General features: G+C 44.5%; 1 protein-coding gene across 4 annotated transcripts in view; it reads left to right on the top strand.

Moving 5' to 3' along the window:
* D2hgdh (D-2-hydroxyglutaric acid dehydrogenase) overlaps positions 1–20649 on the top strand; it is a 122408-nt gene extending 101759 nt beyond the window's left edge. For all 4 annotated transcript variants that reach the window (XM_050172649.3, XM_055067244.2, XM_055067245.2 and 1 more), the window contains exons 7-8: positions 4196–4305; positions 19575–20649. In XM_050172649.3, the coding sequence (XP_050028606.2) occupies positions 4196–4305; positions 19575–20000 (536 nt within the window). In that variant the 3' untranslated portion in view covers positions 20001–20649. The remainder of the gene's footprint in view (positions 1–4195; positions 4306–19574) is intronic.
* Positions 20650–20883: the final 234 nt, after the last annotated feature.

Genomic DNA, 20883 nt, shown 5'->3' with positions numbered 1-20883 from the left:
GCAGTTTTTGCTTCTAATACAGTATTCACTCGTATAATGAATGCACTTTTATTCCTAAAAAATATGCGCAAATTTGGGGGGTGCGTTCATTATGAGGGGTAAAATGTTTAGCTATCTTTTTTGCCGCGACCACCTCTAAAAAAGTTGCAGTTTTGCCCGAAATGCGAACCATCGGTTGCGATAGCAAGTGCTTAGACAGCTATACAAAGTAAGGATAGTAGTTTTATCGGCTGTATAAACTGCAAACATTTACTTACTGTGTATATTAATAACCATGGTGTCAGCGCGCACAGGCACACGTGAACACATCACACTCGATGAGCGTGGACGCTCGCTGTCAAAATGCTGGTAACAGCAATGACCGAAGTGACCTTCGTGCTTCATATAGGTTCAACACAAACTAAGCGGCGAGAACGCAGCACAAACAAAGGTATGAGCCGCCGTAGCAACTAGGCTCAGCTCACTTTCAAAGTAGGGCGCGCGGCCGTGCAATGCGCAGTTTCAGCCAGAGTAAAACGCTCCCCCCCCCCCCCCCCCCCCTCCGCTAGAAGATGGCGCGTTGCCTCCATGCTTTCCGCCCTTGTGTGCGCGAGATTGAGCCGCGATTGTCGGCTTTCATTGCGCACTTTCTCTTACACCTACAGTGCACAGCCCACGGTGCTCGGTGACAACAATGGAAAAAAATGCGCCTAGATCGTCCATGTACATAATTGCTATCGCAATAAAGGTAGGAGACACAAGCACAGTATGATTTGGCATCTGACACGACCGTACCCGCCGGACGCCATATCATATGTTGAATCGTACCATGTGTCTCGTACTTCATGGCAGCAAGTTCAGGGCGCGCTCATTATGCGAGCAAAAGAAAAAACACACTTGGTTGGAAAAGTGGGGGCTGCATTCATTATGCGAGTACGTTCATTATGCAAGTAAATTTCAGTTTTGAACCTTCTTGCCTCACCAATGGGGAGCAGCCATTTGCCACAGCTGCTGCCACCATGGCACAATAAGTGCAAGAGCCGTCTGCTAGAGTAAAACGCGATGTTGTGCTGCTCATTTAGGTCCACAAGCTGTGCTTCACTAAAGGCTTCCTGTCGTGCGAGTGCCCCATTTATTGTAAGACCGAGATATTTATCTTCCCCTAACCGCCGTTAGAGGAGTGTTACTAATGGTGTAGGGAAATATTGTGGCCTGGTGCTTCCTAATAATACACACTTGCTGACATCAACGCTAATCTGCCAGTTGTTACACCATTCAGTTACTAATTTAAGGGCATTATTTAGAGTTTCATTGTCCCGGGGTTTAGTTAAGTTCATGATATAATATACAGTTGTTAGTGAGTAGTCTGTTTGAATAGCCTATCCAAATTATTTTTGCTATTCTCAAGTCAATAGAAAGGGAACTAGTTGATAATGGCTTATTGAAAATTATGCATAGGTGGCTCTAACGTATAAGCAGTAATAAATGCAGTTGTACAATGTGAGCGAATGCTTGGTGAACACTTGGCTGCCCATTCAGCGTATCATTTAAGAAATCGGTTCGGGATATTGTCAGATGCAGTTTCCTTTTTGTATCTAAATTTAACAATAGATTAAACATGCCTGCCTCGTCAACTGTAAGTAGTTCAGTGGGACTGCTGCAATATGTTTCTGTATGTGGTGTGTTCCCATCATCGTTAGTAAAAATCAATTGAGAGTATGAGTTTAATGAGTTGGCTTTAGCTTTACTGTCTTCGGGAGTTCATGGTCTAGAACTTTCCTTTTCAGTGTTTAGGTAGTGCCAGAACGTTTGGGGCAAATTCTTTAAGAAGTTAGTTATCATGTAATGGAAGTAGATGTCCTTGGCCATATTTATTTTTTCATTTTATGTTATTGATGGCTTCATTAAGAGTAGTGCTGCTGTTCTCTTTCTGATATTATTAAGTGATTTTCTCAGGTGTTTTACCTTACATGTTTTCATAGTGTTTTATGACACAAAGTTATGGATACAGGATTACGTAATCAGTTTAAATCTTGCCATAATGCTTCAATGTGTTTACATCGTGTGCAATGAAAAATAAAAAAAATATATGGTTGTGTATACTAGTGTTAACTGCTTCCTTGAAATTCAAATAAGTAATGATTTCTGGCGATTAATAATTTGAGGTGGAATGTTACAGATCATTATTTTGTGGTCTGAAAAACTATGAAGTAGTTGAGCTTTTGTTAAATTTACTGGGAACTGTTCACATGGAAACACCAAATGTAGTATGTAAGTGCTAGTGCCTTGAACATGTGTGAGCTGGTCGACTGTTTGAATAAGGTTAAAAGATAGCATTATATCAAAAACTGCGTGCAGCAGTTTCGAATGACATCCTTTGGTGTGCGATGACTGGAAAGTTATTGTAGTGTTAAACTGGCACTGCGCAAATGCTGGAGTATGTACGAGTGCAAAGATTGCAGGGTATCAAGGTTAGATGAGGGACTGCGATAAATGCAACCTATGACAATGGGGATGGGAAGTGTGGTGCAATATACAATGTATTTCTCCTACATCTACAGTGTCTGAAAGAATCATGAAAGGGATCTTGGTTTTTATTAGCGTAGCCGTCCCACCGCTACGTGTTGGCCTGTTTTTGCAGATGTCAGAGTAGTTTGGCACCGTTACTTCAAAGTCGCTTCTTAGCCATGTTTCGGCAAGTGCTGTGAAATCTGAATTAATACTCAGAAGGAAGGATTTAAGCAAGGTTAAGCTATGAAGTAGGCTACAAACGTTAATGTCAGTAAATGTTATCGCTGTCGCTTTATTCGTTTTTGATGTGAAAGCATCAAATGGACCATTGAGCGCAAAAGCTGGCGGCGTCTATAGCAGCGACACGGCATCTAAATTTCGATTCGCTGAAATGTCGCCTCACGAGTACTCGTGACACTGGCTTGCACCTGCTGGCCTGAGCCTCTGCAGAGCAGAGCAGGTGAAACGGAACACCTGTTGCTGTGGTAGCACACCACGTGTTGCATGAGTGAAGAGGGCATCGCCTCAACGCCACATCACTAGCACGCTTCAACGGAGCAGATGGGGCGACGGGATGCCGCGGGGCATTGAGTTAATGCCCGTTGGCGGCTGCTGCTGCTTCCTCTGTCTCTCGTCATGCAGGACGTCGAAAACATTACTCACAGCACAAAACTCAAAGGACCGCTCAGCAGCGTTCAATTGGAGATTAAAGCTTTCGCATTCACAACTCATCAGAAATGCTTATGTGTGCTCGCATTTTTTTTTTTTTAAGAGAGACCTGAGAATTGGATGACATAAGGACAATAGTGTTAAAAAATGACGTACAACACGCAGGACAGGGACTGCAAAAGACAACATACACAGCGCTGCGTATGTCGTCTCTTGCAGTCCTTGTCCTTCGCACTGTACATCATTTCTTATCATGAATTACCAATTAGCCCAAGCAACCATCCTAGTAGACAATAGTGTTTTGTTTTTTTTTCAACATCCCGAACATAAAAATTTTCATTGATACGCAATTTGTAAAAGATTAAAGCAACATTATGTCCGTCTTCTTCCTTAGTGTTCCCAATGTTACATATATTTTTATAATGTCCCGCACTCAGGCAGAGAAATCCTCGCTGATAGAGTAGTTTCTTTCTACCCTTAAATTTATAGCGGTTCCTTAAAAATGTTTTTTTGTCACGGGAGTCGACAAGTTCAGAAACTATCCGTCTGCATTTATTATTTCTTGGCCTGCCTAGTTGTTATATTGCACAAGTCTTAATTTTTAGGGCATCCTTACGAACCTTTTTGCCAACTAATGGTTCAACTGAATTGTCGCTTTTTTCTGGAGCACCATACAATACCAAGTTTGATCTTCTCAAGCGGTGCAGTCACTCCTTGCTGGTGAGCTCAGGATAGATCGACCAGACTCCAAACAACGCCTCTTCATTTTAGATCATCAACTTTCAGTTCAAGGCATGCTATAACTTCTTTTAAGTATTAATTTGGTCTGCGCAAGTTACAATCTCATTATCGAGAAGAGTGAGTTGATCCAGCTTGCTGTCCACGAATTTAAGCAATGCTTTTTTTTAATTTATGTTAGGTCATCAGAAATTCGCAGAATTTTTTTAGCAAACTGTGATAAGTGAAGACTTTCGATGTGCAGCAGTAGTTTCCCAAGGTAGATGACAGGGCTCTGTTGAACACACCCTTCTCGCAGGCTCGAATGACAACACCGTGGAAGAGAGCCTGCTGCAGTTTGTGGACAGCTGCATGAGCCACTCTCATGTCTCCGATGGAACAATGGCCAAGGATTCAGCACATGTCAAGGTGGGCGTAGCTGCAGGAATGACTCATCTGTTTTTCTCTGCATTCAAATGGAATGGGCGAGCAGATGCACAGCCAGTCCTCTCACATACCCAATCCTAGACACCAAGCAAAATTTGAGCTAACTGTGAGCTCCACTACTCTGCAGTTCGTATTATTATTTATGTACAGCACTTTGATGGGCATTACAACCAAAAATTTACACACAACACCTGCACATTACAACACCTCTGTGAGTAGACTGTCCCAGAGTACCAACTTAAATACATTTTACAGTGACAGTTACAAATACATTGTTTGAGATTACGTTTGCGACATCGCTCGGTAACCTGTTAAGTAATAAGCAAAACAAAAGAAGACGTGCCAAGCAGTTCGGCTCTGCGCCAGTCCTCTTGTACTTTAGACCATGGTCAACACTTGAGGACACGTGGTCAGGGTTAGGTATATATTTTGTGCATAATGTGCACAGTTTCATCAGCCTCTGCTTATATTCTTGCCAGTATCTGAACGGCCTTGCCCCCTGGTCTCAGAAAGAAAAGCCTTTCTTCAAAGGTCCCTATCTTTTTCATGCGAGTGCCCATATTATTTATTATTTATTTACAGTACCCTCAGGGCCCAGAAGGGCGTTACAGAGGGGGTGGGTACAATAATAAAAAAAAATACATGTTCAAACAATTATTCGTATTAAGGTGATAAACTCAAAACATAATCAGTTATTGCAGTCTTGAAAGATGATGCCTCCTCGATGCAGGCGATGGAGGGGATACTGAATCCATATTTGTGGCCTTTGATGACTCTGCTCCTGCAGTGGTCCTGTAAGTGGCATAAGCACTGTGCCAACAAATGTCTGTAAGGATACAACCTCATGACACCAGCCATCTTCCATCAAATTACTAGCATAATTACTGTGTCCCATTCAGGTCTCATCTGTGACAGTCTCAAGGATAATCATACGTGGATTCAAATTGCCTGCATTGTTTTAGAGCAGCATTTTAGAGGAGCTCTGGAGTGGCTTCATAAAGTTCAGTATGAGTCATACCCCGCAGGGGCATGTGCGTCAGCAGGCGTTTGGTATGTTGCAACACCAGGTACCCGAGCACAAGAGGGTTGGTCCCTCCTGCCTCTAACCGTACTCGAGTTAGCCATGTCCTGAGAAAAGGGAATCCTGGGGTTTGAGCCGATTCGGAGTGTTTGGGCCTTTAAAGCATCTCGGTGGAGGCAACACACTCCTTTGGCTTCGGCTTCACATAGACAGCACCCCCGAACTGACCCACCCGGGAGAAATCGGCAGTTGCCTGTCCCCATCTCCGCTCATTTTCTTTCACTGTTTCTTCTTTCCTGTCTTCTACTTGCTTCTGGGTGGCAAGGGTTAATCTTGTGTGGCTAACCAGTCTTCGTGGTGCTGTACCTGGTTGTGGCAGCGATGCACAGCTGGCATTGGTAGGCTGTCATGTCCCCGTGTTGGGCTCGTTGGTGGGTGGTCGGCACCGCTGCCAAATAATTAACACATGCTATGCCTGTGGCACTTCCCTCTGCCTCAGATTGACCACGAAAAAGAGGCCGCACCGATGGAACTTGTCAATTTTTTGGTAAAAGTCAAGACAACCTGATCAAGTTCCATGTCATCCACTGTGAGAAAGCTGAAACTAAAGCCAGATTAATTTCCTCATTTGTTGTCGCAAAATGCCTGAAAGAGACCATTGGCACAGGTTACAAAGCTACAAAGATGGCAAGCGGAGACATACTGCTAGAAGTACGCAACAAAGCTCAGCAGAGCAAACTAAGTAATGTTGCGAGTTTTGGGGACATCCCTGTAACAGTCGCTGCACACCTTACCATGAACACTGCTAAAGGTGTTGTCTCGGAAGTTGACTTAATGAATCTGAGTGATTTTGAACTTTTGGAAGGATGGAGAGAGGAGAATGTCGTCGATGTTCAAAGGATTAAAATGATGCGCAATGGTAAAGAAATACCTATCAAATACCTGATACTCACTTTCGGCAGCAGCACACTTCCAGACACAGTTGAAATGGGGTACCTAAAGGTCAGAGTACAACTGTATGTACTGAATCCAAGGCGCTGCTCTAAGTGCCAGAAGTTTAGACACGGGTCGCAGAGTTGCCGAGGTCGGCTGACTTGTGCAAATTGTGCTGCAAAGGACATGCTTCTGACAATTGCAAAGAAACACTCCACTGTCCCAACTGGGAAGGAAACCAACCGGCATACTCTTGGTCCTGTCCCATCTGGAAAAAAGAAATCATAACCACCAAAGTTAAAGAAAACATAACGTGTCAGGAAGCTCACAAACATGTCATGATTTCCACTCACAAGTTACAGCGACGTGGTGCGTCAGGGTTCGGTGTCACAGCAGCTCTTGGTGCCCATCCAAGCCATGTCTAATGAGTCGACGGTCGCACCTTCTGCTCCCACGGTGGGTGTAGCAAAAGCTGCGCTGCCCTCCATGAAACCAGGTCAGGAAGCCTGCCAGGCCTGCAGGTTCTTGCTCAGGAGGCAAAATTCCAACATGTCTGCAGAAACAGCGGACATCCAGCACCTCGAGACGTGTTGGAGGTGATGGACACAAGCCCAAGCTCCTCGGTGTCGTCAGTACCGAAGGAGCGGCATGGCTCTCTTGAGCGCGCCAGAAAAAACAAAAATCCCATAACAGGGCCAAAAGTCGGTCCTGCCACCTTAAAAGCTCAATTTTTTACTTGAACACCGAATACATTTTCTTTCTCAAATGAAATAGCTACACAAATAATTCATCGGCATGCTCATGGCATTCTGCACAATTTAGATGACATCAGAAAGATAATACACGAGTTCAACTCACGGCTGTTCTATGTTCAAGAAACACCTGAAATCGCCGAACTCAAACTTCTCAACCCAATATGCATTACACTAAGACCTCGTTACACCGTACCCGCTTAAACATTAGTTTCGGTTTAAAAGCAGTAAAGTCAAATCTCTACTCGGCAGCCACTGAACATAACGCGTTTTGTATCCGCATAAGCCGTACCAGCTTATTGCGTACGTATCGGTTAACACGTGGTGTTTCCACTCTCGAATCACGGCGGTGTGTCGTCCCCATCAGGCGGCCCAGCAGAACAAGCCTCAGAGATCAGAACAACGGCGTCCAAGTGCCTTGTTTGTTTGCGTGTGAAGCCCCATCAATATAATTTCTGCACCATGCCAGAGAGCGTTGTGGCATCATGCAAGCTAGGACTTGCATCATGCTCAGATAAAAAACACCGGGTGCTCAGCATAGAAAAAAAATTCAACATCGTTGGTGCTTTCAAAAATGGCACGAAGAAGTCGGCGTTGGCATGCGACAGGGATCTACCGTTGACTACAATGTGCTGCATTTTGAATGCGAAGAAATTGCTCTGCTGCGACCACGAAGAGATATCAGCTACAAAGTTCAGCTTTTCGCCATTGTTGCCAAAGTGTCGCCTAATGACAGTGATGATGATGACATGAAAGGCAACAACACAGGCACTTAAGGCCCGACAGTGGCAGAAGCTACACGTTACATCAGCCTCATGAATGCAATCGTCGCGATGAGAACAGCACCCCGCAATGAAAAAGGCGCCCCGCAACTTTTGCAGCGCTACCACACCCGTGCGCGGAGAATATTTAACGCCAATGAGGAATCTGCCATGCAAGTGTTTGCCGAGAAGAGGGGGCTGGCAGGAAAGCTGGCTCGCAGATTCGGTAAGTTTCAGGCCGCTGTCGTCGCTGCTAGGCCGCCGCGGCATGAAACGAAAATAACAGACTTTTGTGGTGCAAAGTGAATAAATACTGCATGTTTTGCCCTTTCATCACACTCTCTCTGAGTTTCGTTTTTGACAGGTAAGTGGTCGATCTCATGCTATTTCGGTTAAGCAGTACTACCATTTAGTATGTACTTTTTCCGAGCTCCGGCCAACTACGGTTTAACAAGCTTTCACTGTATTCCATAAAGACCGTGATGACTATCACACTGCATCAGGTGGCGTGGCAATTATAGCTCAGAGGTCGGTTGCTTGCCAGCACCTACGTCTTCAAACAAATCTAGAAGCAGTAGCTGTTAGAGCCATGCTATTTGACAGACTTGTGATGGTATGCTTTTTGCATATCCCATCCAACTACAGCCTAGAGCTTTGAAAATTTGAGTTGCCAGTTAATGATCTCCCCAAACCCTATGTCTTGACAGGTGATCTAAATGCCCTTAATTGGCTCTGGGGCGACCCTCATTGTGACGCAAGAGGTCTTACAATTGATAACCTTTTTCTGTGTTCTGGTGCGGTTCTGCTGAATAAAAAAGAACCCACCTTCTATAGTGCCACACATCAGTCATATTCAATTGACTTAACCATAGCCTCTCTAACTCTAATGACATACCTTGACTGGAAGGTCATAAAAAAACCCTTATCGAAGTAACCACTTCCCTGTTCTTTTAAGTCTAACCAAACAAGCTGGTTGCCCTCCACAGGTTCCCCGATTGAAAATCGACATGTCGAACTGGGAGCTGTTTCAAGATACCGTATTACATGTTTACAGCGGGATGATTTCATTTCTTTTATTATGGATGGTGCTTTGGCATATTTGACAGGTTTTAATATTGACACCGCCAAAAAATGCATAAAACAAAGCAACGGATTTACTAATAAGCATTGTATACCTTGGTGTAATGACGAATGCAAAGAGGCACAGAAAAAACAAAACAAAGCTTGGGGCCTGCTTTACAACTGTCCAACAACAGAGAATCTCATTAATTTTAAGCAGGCAAAGTCACAGGGTAGGAGAACACACCAGCCTGCTAAGCGAGGCATTTGGGAAAGGTACACATGCAACATCAATTCTTACCAGGATGAGGGCGAGGTGCGGCACCGGGCGAACAGATTAACAGGCCGGCAAACATGACCGCTTCCCTTAGTAAACACTCAAGGCGGCAGCATGAAAGATCAGGCAGATTTCCTGGGCGAGCATTTTCAACGTATTTCTAGTACATCACCGCGCCAACTTTCCTCAAGTTCGAGGAATGCATAGAGCGAGAGCGCCTTGAACGAAAGTGTGCAATAGATTAACCTTACAACCGTACGTATAGTCTCGCTGAATGCAAGGCTTCTCTCACTTCTTGCAGCAAAGCAGCACCATGTGGTGACCGCATAATATATGCAATGATCAAGAACATGCATTCAGTAACATTGAACACACTTCTGTCTCTTTGCAATACCATGTGGGCACCTGGGCATATTCCATCATCATGGAGACAAGCGATTGTTATCCCAATTCATAAACAAAGCAAAGACCCCGCTTTAGCCAGCAGTTATAGGCCAGTAGCACTAACAAGCTGTATGTGCAAGTTATATGAAAAAATGGTAAGTCGGCATCTTATCTATTTCCTGGAAAGCAACCATCTGCTTGACAGTGGTGTTTCAGGGAAGGTAAGTCAATAAAAGACCACCTTGTTCGCATTGAGGCAAACATTAGAGATGCTTATATACACAAACAATTCTTTCTGTATTTCGCAACTCGGAGAAAACTTATGACACAGCATGGCTATTTGGAGTCCTCCAAGGGCTGACTGCAATGGGTGTGCGCAGCAACACGTTAAACATGATAGAAAGCCACTTGTCTGTCCACACGTTCCATGTTAGCGTGGGCCCTGTCCAGGCGTTTCCCTCAAGATACTGGCATGCCACAAGGGGGCATGCTTAGTTGCACCCTCTTCATTGTGAAAATGAATTCCCTTCACCGAGTCATTCCATCCTCAATGCTTTATTCAATATGTGCAGCTAGGATTTCAGTCTTGTAACCTTGCACTCTGCGAGCGCCAAGTCCAGCTCAGACAGACAAAGTGTCAAAATGGACAAATTAAAATGGCTTCAAGTTAAGCCCCCTCAAAAGCTCCTATGTACTTTTCTCTAGAAGAGGCTTTACACAATATCCTGATGTTATGCTGCACAGACAACACATATCAATCAACACTGAACGTAAATCTTTAGGCATTATTTCAACTCAAAACTAACCTTCATTTCTCATATCAAGAATCTCAAAGCTAAATGCCCGAAAACAATGAACATCCTGAAAATACTGTCACACACAACATGGGGTAGCGACAAGAAATGCCTCATGAACCTCTACGGGAGCCTTGTATGATCGCGGTTCGACTACAACGCCATAGTATATCACTCTGCTACCCCCACTGCTATCAAGATGCTGGACCCTGTGCATCATCTTAGTATCCGCCTTGCCACTGGCGCCTTTAGGACAAGTCCGATTCAAAACCTCTATGTCGAATCGAACAAATGGTCCCTTGATCTGCAACAGTCTTTTACATTTAATTATTTTCTGGAAGTATGTACTGACAAAGACAATCCTTGTTATCCTACCATCAACGATATGACCTCTGCAGTGCTCTTTCATAAACCTGCAGTGAGAAGCCATTCTCGCTTCGTGTGAGGAGGCTGAGCAAGGATATGGACATTCCAATTCTTGAAAATTGCCTAATGGCTCCTGCTAAGTATTTCCGCCGTGACTGTGGCACATCATTGACTGCGACATGTCATTTGTGGAGGTAACGAAGCATGCTCCAGAGGCCCACATTCATATGCATTTTCTAGAATTACAACTTAAATACTCGTGCGCAGAAAATTACGCAGATGAGTCCAAATTGCATGCTTGCATGTCATATGTAGCCGTCGGCCAATCTTATTCAGAGTCCAATTTTCTTCACCCTCACACAAGCATCTTTACAGCAAAGGCGTGTGCACTATGTTCCACTGCAAAACATGTCAAGCAGTCAAAACTACATAAGGCAGTCATATACACGCTCGTTAAGCGTCGTAAAAACATTTATGTCATGCTGCAAACACAGAAATCCAGTAATTGCTTATCTTTTCTCTCTCCTATGTGCTATTTATGCCTCTGGCCAACATGTAAAGTTATGCTGGCTGCCTGGACACCGAGGTATTGAAAGTAATACCCCTGTCACACAGGAAGATTTAATGTCATTCGAATCGAATGGCATTCGATGCATCGAATGCCATTTGGTCTCTTGCGGTGCTACACAGTAAGATACAATGACATTCGCAAATGATAGCAATGATGATCTGGAACAAAATTTGTGAAATTCAAAGAAATTGTGTGCCTATTAAACGCGTTTAAGAACTTTTGCGAGTACTTTTAAAACGGACGAAAACATTTTGACGCCAATTATTCACAACTAAAAGCGCTTCGATCAACATATCCCATATGGCCGACCACCACAACAGACTCCTGATGCAAAGAGTAATAGTGCTTGAGCACAGCCCGTCATGAAAATGTCATCGCGGCAAAAATAATTATTCCTTTTTACGAGTTTAAAAAATATCTTCTCACTTTGCTGATGCACGCATTATTTTGTTGTCACTGTTGTCTATCTGGGGTCAAGAGTATACGTTCGGTTCGAATGCGAATGATTTCCCCTAACTCATTCAATGGCAAATGTCATTCCATTCAAATGACATTAAATCTTTCCGTGTAAATCCTGATTAGTGGGATTATATGCAAATGCCATTTGATTCGAATTACATTAAATCTTCCCATGTGACAGGGGTATAACTTGCTGGCATACCGAATTGCTACTTCCTTAGATACGAATGCTTGCAACATGACCATAACTCTTCCAGTCATAGACCTAAAGCCATACTTGCAGAAAAAAAACTGAGAACCTAGTGGCATCATAAGCGGGATGCTGAAATCCTTAATGAACTCCATGTAGTTTAGCCACATTTAGGCTATTGGCCATCACTGACCAAGTCAGGACAAAATGATGTCCTATTCTGTCATCTCAGAATAGGGCACGCTTATGGCACACATGGTTTTTTGTTGACTGGTGGTGAACATCCAGTGTGGTGGGGAGACGATCAGTGTTCAGCATGTCCCCCTGAAATGTCACTAAACACAAGCCGAGAGGAAAAGACGCTTCCCCCTTTGGCATGCAGGCGGTGTATACCACTTCACCTGGCAGAGAACCGCTATGTGACATGAAATCTGTTTCAGTCTTTTTAAACAGCTTTGATACGCTCCAGGTTTTCTGTCCAATAAATTAGTAGCACCGCCTCCTGCGAGAAGCCACTATTGCGATGTCAACCTTTAGTTGTTATAGCACATGCCTCAGGGCCCTTGTACTCAAGGGACCCGCTGAGGCCGTGGTGCTACTTGTCATCAGCCATCACTTGTCCATCTTTTGTACATGTTACGCTATCACAACCTTGTTGCACATCTTATACTCGTAGCATACCCAACTTCAGTCATTATCATATTTTTAATTGCTATATATTTTAAGCAATTTACAGCTCTTGAGTATTAGGCCTTTATACAGCCACGTCACATGAGCCATTAGTCCATTGAGTACTCATCATTGCTGCCTTGGCACTCTTTGGTCACACTTGGCCCGTGTGCCATCAAACACCACATATCATCGATGTGAGTCATATGCAGAAGCATTGGGAGGACCTGGGCTTGTTGGCGTTATTACATTACGGGTGGCACAAAAGAGATAGTGACAGTGCTATCTTCCAACAAATTAGTTATTCTGGAAAAAGTACAAATGTGTAGTATTAGATCATGCAAAAATGACAGAAGGACAAAATTGCAGGTTATATAAAGTACCTAGGCCATCAACTTTGATATATTGTACTTCCCTAAGGTGGAAAAATTGGCTTCTTGGTGATACATCATGAGCAGTGGACACGCTTGGCACTAAGTCAGTGCAAGGTGTGTCGTGTCAATACTTTTGTCCTTACCTGCAATGCACCATATCAACAGCTCAAGTGAGAGCACAAGTGATGTCATGCTAATGCATGACAATCTCAACCATCATATAGGTAGTATCTCCTTGTCCTCTACTATCTCTTGCATTAGTTGGTCACTATGCCGATTCAAGATTTGAGTTTCATTGAGAGAGTCAACTTTGATTGATGCCAGCAATCACGGGGCCAGACGCAGCTTCCCTCTGCCTAAAAGACAACCGAGATTCCTTGCATCTCAGCGGCTGCCTCGGCTAGCAGGACGGCCCAGACCTGGTCTCGCTTTTCTGAGCTGAGCAGCAGGGTCTCCCACTGTTGTCGGTTTTGAACTTTGTGGCCTTTGAAAGGAGTTGCCTTCCAGCATACCCATAGTATATGTGGCAGATGTGCCCCACCCTTACATAATTTACATTGATCGTTGTATTGCCCCAGATAGAACCTGCTGCAGGCCACTGGATTAGGATACACGTTTGTTTACAGGAAGTGCCAGGCTACCGCCTGTTCCTTGGTTAGCTCAGGATGAGCTGGTGATATCGGGCCCTTCCCAGCCGATAGTAATCGGTGATTTCTTTGTAGCTGACCATGCGGTCTCCTCTCGTTCCTAGCTAGGCTGGCTCCCTTGTTTGGTGAGTAAATCCTCTAGCTATGTTGTGAGCCGCCTCGTTGCCATGGAGAGAGGAGTGCACAGGCACCCAAATAATTTGGATCGTCCCGCAATGATGGCCACTGTTATTACTTTGTATTTTGAGCACCTCTGGTGAAATGTCCTTTCTCGAAATTATGAACTGCAATCTTTGAGTCGCTTATAATGATTCTAGCTTTGGTGTAGGCCACCAATAATGCTATTGCTGATTCCTCTACAACTTTGGTGTTGTCCATTTTCACAGTTCTACTCACTAGGGGTACTCTGCCCCCTCTACCCTTCTGCCGCTATGACGGCCGTACCTTTGCGTTCTCTATATTTCGCGGTATATACTTAGGCCACGCCTCCTACGTCATGGCATTTGCTCTCAAGGTGCTGCGCCCTTGCCTCTCATCGCTCCTTGTGGTGCTCCAAGTGCATGTTCTTTGACAGTGGAAAAATTTTGAAGTTCCTCCTCTTCTCTAGTAGGATGCCGAGTTTCATGCCATGTTGCACTTCTTAGTGAATGCTTAGTTTCCATAGAATGCGTCACCGCATGTGCCTCTGTGTGAGTATCTCATATTCAGCGGTGGTGCGCAGCTCGATTAGTTCGTCAAGCGTGTTGTGCAGCCTCAACTCTAAGACTTTGTCGTTGGGTGTTGTTACTGGGGCGCCAATTGCCTGTTTGAACGCTTGTCTGATGATGCCTTCCATCTTGTTTTTCACTGCCACACCAAATGTTAGGTACGATGCCACATATACAATGTGGCTGATGACGAAGACCTGCAGTAAATGAATTAGGCCGACCTCCCTCATGCTGTAGTGTCTATTGGCAATCCATTTATTAAGTCTTGGTGTTTGCTGTGCGATGTTCTCTCGTCCATTGATGGTATCAAGGTTTCTGCCTTCTGCATGCAACCGGAGTCCTAAGACTTTGATCTGGTCTACGATAGGTATTGGGCCCCTGTTCGCCTCGATGTTTATATTTGGTGTTCCTCTGTATTGTTTCCTGGTGGTAGGGTACACCAGCAGAAGTTTGGACTTTGCGAGGAGATACTGATCCCCTTCTCCGACGCGTAGCATTCTGCGGCCTGCATGGCCTGCTGGAGGGTTTTTTTCAATTTGGCCATTGCTGCCGCCTCTCACCCAAAATGTTATGTTGTCGACGTAGAGGCTGTGGTTAAAGTCACGGATCTTACTGAGGGTTTTCGACAGGCCGATCATGGCCATGTTGCAGAGAAACGGAGACCATACAGAGCCCTGCGGCGTTCCCCTACGACCAAGTTCTATGTTGTCCGACTTTATTTCTCCTGTTGTGATTTTAGCTGTGCGGTTCGAGAAAAAGTCCCGGACATAGGTGTAAGCATTGCGACCTACCTCCAGGTCGTGAAGGTTCCCTAGGACCGCCTTGTGTGTAGTATTATCGAGGGCCTTGATGAGGTACAGCCCCAAGGTGGCTTTTAGTCCCGCTCCTCTGCCCCGCACGTCCAGGATTTGATGTTTGATTTGGAGTAGGACGTCCTGCATGGACAGTTTCAGCCTGAACCCAATCATCATGAGTGGATACAGGCCTCTATCCTCCGTGTAGTTGCTTAATCTAGTGAGAACGACATGCTCCATCAGCTTCCCCATGCTCGAGGTCAGAGAGATGGGCCTGAGGTTCTCGATCAGTAATTTCTTGCCAGGTTCGGGAACCATCAACACGTGCACAGTTTTCCACTGCCACGGTATTGAATGGGTGTCTTTGAACTTCTGATGACAACTGTATTCCTGATGGTGGGATGCATTCTCCACTCTTCCGATATTCCCCTCATGCCCATTCAACCTGTGGCTAGAGCAGCGTCCTAGTTTGGCTGGATGTGAGCCGCTGCGTGGCCCAGTGGCTACGGCATTGCACTGCTGAACACTGTCCAGGCTCTGGCAGTTGCATTCCGATGAGGGCAGAATGCAAGAACACTCATGCACCATGCTTTGGCCACACGACCCCAGATGGTCAAGATAATCTGTAGCCCCCACTGCTTCATAATCACCTTGTGGCACGTAAATCCCCAGAATTTAATTTAGTTTGGCTGATGTCATTTCTTCCCCATGACAGTGCAATAGTATCATATACTGAATGTTGCATAAATAGGACTACCATGACACTTCCAGCTAAGCCACTAGTTGATCCTTGCTCAAATGTTGCACGTTTTACAGTAGGTTCAGTTTAGTACCACGTTTGTGTCTGTTATTTATTGATAGTATTTATTTGTTAAACAATATTGCCAATCTCGTGCAAAATCATTGCAGAAAGGACACACGACAGGCACTAAGTGTGCTATGGGCAATCAGACAGAGGTGGACAGGATCGACTAAGAATGCTTTTTTTTTTTCGTGCTTTTCGTTTCATGCACCTGCATGCGTATCTCTTGAGGGCAGTGCTGAAACAAACATGGGCTATGCGTGTTTTTACTGAATATAGAATGTGCGAGTGAGCATTAATGGTAAAACTTAAGACACAAAGGACCTAATTAGTGATTGAGACTTTCTTCTTCTTTTAAGTTTGAGCATTTTCTACCTATTTTGCAGCTGTGTGGATGCATAAAGCCTGTGCAAGAAATTCACTTTTACCCTTTAGGTCCATTCAGCGTTTATCAGTGAAAAATGGAGACAACTAGAACCTTGACTATCCCTCCAAAGAAAGGAGCGATGATGAGCAAATTCGACTTCGTCCTGCCATCTGCTAGCTGCCTGATTAGCTCGGATGGTAGAGCGGCTGCCCCGGAAAGGCGGTGGTCCCGGGTTCGAGTCCCGGACCAGGATGAATTTTTCTTCAACTGTGAGGCTTTTCTTTCGAGGAACCTGTATGAGTTTCCTTTGTAGCAATTGCTACAAATGGGTGGATGTCTGATTTTCCCTCCTTCATTTCTTAATTATATTGAACAAGGACAATACTCCTGTCACATAATGCAAACATAATGCAAATATTAAAGAAACAAAGCAACTACTGTGAACAAAGACAAGAAAGGTACAAAGTAAATGTTGAAGGACAAGCTCTTATCATCTGATACAATGGCAGCTTACACAACCTTGCAGAAAACAACTTTTTTTAGTGAACACAAAGTTGTTCGCCCTTTCTATTTCAAGCGGAAACAAATTGACCTACCGTATTTGCTCGAATAATGATCGCACTCGCGTAATGATCGCACCCCTGAATTTGTCATCAAATTTCGATTTTTTTTTTTATTTCCCGTGCAGTGATCGCACCCCGAACTTGCCGGAGCAATATGTCGTGTGCCAAGTCTAGTTAATATTGATCACGCTTACCATCTGTCGAATGCTACACGAACGACTCCTCAAGACAAACCAAGCGGTCTGCACGCACCAAACATTCTTAAGTAGATGCCTCATTTCATTACTTTCATCACTTTCCGCACGTCCATGACTAAAAAAAAAGCTGCAACCAAACTTGCCGTTGTTATGTGTAGGCTTTATAATGGTTGTCAACAACAAAAAAGGCGCCTTTCGATTCTTCTCATCTGCACTTGTGGGCACGCAACAAATCGCGAGTGGCAACAATAGTAGCCACGCTTACACTGATACGTTAAAAGTGTACCCTATTCATACGCCGACGCTTGTAACACAGCTAAGATATTCACCCACCCTTAGAGGAAACGTGCCGTATTAGGATAGTGAAGACAGATGCCACAGTTTCCACAGCATGCCGGCCATGTATTTCTATGTCACTGGCAGCTGAGAGCGCCCATCTGTTTCTCTCCGCTCAAAGTGGACATGGCTATGTTATTGCTGCAAACTTGCCGATATTAACATTATTATTCATTACTGATGCGGAAGAAACTGTTTCAATGCACGTAATGTACTCACGAAAATAAAAAAAAAAACATCGCGTTCGGCGCATTCGGCTTGCTCCGCCGGCCGTAATTTTTGTTTTGATGTCCCGCAGCAAATGCGGGACGAAAAAAATTTTTTTTCTTTTCGCAGGAAATTTAACCTGCATAATGATCGCACCCCTGATTTTGCGTCAATTTTTCTGACAAAAAAGTGCGATCATTATGCGAGTAAATACGGTATTTGAACTCCATGGTCCCATAACAAATGGCCATAAGTATTTTGAGTTATTGGTAAATTTGAAATTATAATGTTAGCATTTCTAGTGCTACTTTTTGGAAAAATAATTTATTGGAAGTTACTTAAAATAATGTTGTTCAGTATACGAGGGGCAGTCAAAAGACCCTGGAATGGTGGTTCAGTGTGCTAATGTTACAACCCATGGCAGTGCTTACCTAATCACCTTCGATGTGGGACCCTTGCGCACACATACACTTGCTCCATCGCTCCTGCCATTGTTGGAAGCAGAGGGCTTCTTTTGTAATCTGTCGGAGCTTAGCCGTCGCATTCACTTTGATGTTCTCCACAAATGAGGCCCATCTGCAGAGTAGGGAACAGCCAAAAATCACCTGGAGCGAGATCCGGAGATACTGTGGTTGAGGGATGACCAGAATGTTATTCTCGGCAAGGAATTGCTGCATAGCAAGTGATGTGTGGCTTGTTGCGTTATCGTGATGCAGACACCACTTGCCTTGCCTCTTGTCCCGTCACATCCTTCAAACCGCACCATGCACCCTCGGCAAAACTTCCATATAGAATTGGCCAGTAACAGACTGTCCAGGCGGTACGAACTCATGGTGCACCAAACTATCAAAGTCAAAGAATGCAATGAGCATCATTTTGGATCTGACGATGCTTGATTTTTTTGGTCTGAGAGACGCTGCTGTGTGCCACTCCAATGACTGCTGTTTCGTCGCTGGGTCATAGGCGAACATTGAAGACTCATCACCAGTGATGATCTGTTGGAGCAACATCAGGTCCTGCATACTCGTCTCAAACAGGCCACCAGCGATTGTCGTGCAACATTACATCTGATCCGTGTTCAGCTGCCCTGGAACAAACTTCGCACTGACACGTCTCATCTTCAAATCATTGCGTAAAATGCCATGAATTGATCCATGTGAAATACCCACTTCTTGCTTTAAATCCTCGATTGTAATTCATTGATCACAGAAAATCGATTGTTCCACTTTGGCAGTCATTTCGTCGTTTCGGGATGTGGACAGTCTCCCACTGCACTCGTCCTCTAACATCTCCTGCCCTTTCCTAAACCATGCAAACCTGTTGTAAACTGCAGTTTTCTTTAGTGCATTATCACCATGCACTTGCTGCTGGGCCAATAGCATCCCTAAAGCTGATTTTCCCAATTTGCACAACATCTCCTGCCCTTTCCTAAACCGTGCAAACCTGTTGTAAACTGTGGTTTTCTTTAGTGCATTACCACCATGCACTTGCTGCTGGGCCAATAGCATCTCTAAAGCTGATTTTCCCAATTTGCACATGAACTTGATGTTCACATGCTGTTTGAACTGCAACACTGCGCCGACTGCCCACCACTTACGTCCACATCACACTGCGCAGTGACACCACTGCGCCCTAACTGTCCAGACCCGTTTCGCCCACGTGCAAACATACCCAGCCCCCTACCCAAGCATGTGTACACTATCTTATCGCTCGTTCGGCATTGGCGAACCAATCCCGGGAACTTTGACTGCTCCTCGATGTGTATAGAAACTGACAGCTGGGCTGGTTGCTATGAATTGCACGACGATGAGACACAAAAAATAAAAGGGCATCAAAGTATGCAGCCTACTTTAAAACAATAAATACATGATATACTAATTGGCCTATGTTCCATGTAACAATATCCACTAAAAGATACAAAAGGCAAGAAACTGCTAACACAAAACAACAGCATTATTCACAGCCTTCTGTTGGCTTGAAAGTGTTCGTGAAGGGTCATCTTCGTGCTTTCCTTCTCTCAGGAATTGTGGCGTCTGCGCGAGAGCATCGGCGAAGCACTGCGTCATGATGGCTATGTGTACAAGTACGACATCTCGGTGCCACTGGCCTCATATATGGATGCGGTGGCTCTGGTACGCGAGAAGGTGCGAGACACCAGTGCCATACGTGTGTGTGGCTTTGGGCACATGGGTGACTCCAACTTGCACCTGAACATTACTGCCGCTGGCTGGGACGAGGCACTGCTGACACGCATTGAGCCATTCGTCTACGAGTGGACAGCTTCTGTGCGGGGGAGCATCAGCGCCGAGCATGGAATTGGTCTGCACAAGAAACGGTACCTGCACCTGTGCAAGACACCTGCTGCCCTGGGGGCAATGCACAGCCTCAAAAGGACTTTCGACCCTCTAGGAATTCTTAACCCATACAAGATGCTGCCTACTTTGTGACTCTGCTGTGGTAGGCATGGCAGTGCTGCGAAATAGAGGCCTCAGATTAACATTTCTTGGAGAAGACAGTGTTATGTACGTCACAAATGTTTACGTGCATAATGTACAGTGCAAGAAAGATGGGGACTAAGAAAAGAAATGGACATGACAGGCACTGCATGTCCGTTTTATACCTAGTGTTTACCCTCTACCTTTGTGCAGTAGGCTCTTTTGTCGGATTATTATGCAAAGGTGCTTCCTTTTTAAGCCTGTTGCACAAGTATGTGGAGATATATTTAAACCTCGATATGATGAGCTTCAATATAACAAAGTTCTCTATATAAAGAAATATAACTTTTCATAACTTCTTGTCTATAGGGCACCGTGTATTTTGAAGCCCAATATAACGAAGTGTGTTTATACATGGTTTCAATGTAACGAAATTTCACTGCTGCCACTAAGAAATACCAAGGAAATCAATGGGAACTGCCACAGCTGCAGATGGTCGAATGGTTGAATTACATGATGTTGCCGCCAAACGCACCTCCCGAAGTGCCCGCCACACAACAGAGAGCAGCTGTCGAAGTGGATCTTATGAACATAAGCACTAAATGCAAGACCGTGTTGTCATCATGTTTCTTGTAAAGTGCAATAAGATCCAATAAGCGGATTTGCCTCAATTTCTTTGGCATGACATGTGCACACAGTGTTCATTTATTTATTTATTTAAAATACCTTAAAGCCCCATTTAAGGGCACTGAATAAGGGAGGCTACAAGGTAAGTATTTCTGCAGGAGTAATGAATATAAATATGAATACAGGTAGTCACAGGATACGAAAAACATCGTTCAAATATGTTTGTCCAGGGTAAGCTTTAGGCAGCATAATCACAATATTATATTCC

The sequence above is a fragment of the Dermacentor andersoni genome, chromosome 3 (assembly GCF_023375885.2).
Source record: "Dermacentor andersoni chromosome 3, qqDerAnde1_hic_scaffold, whole genome shotgun sequence".
Lineage (NCBI taxonomy): Eukaryota > Metazoa > Arthropoda > Arachnida > Ixodida > Ixodidae > Dermacentor > Dermacentor andersoni.
Note: the sequence above shows the minus strand (reverse complement) of the source record. Positions and strands in the feature narration are given on the sequence as shown.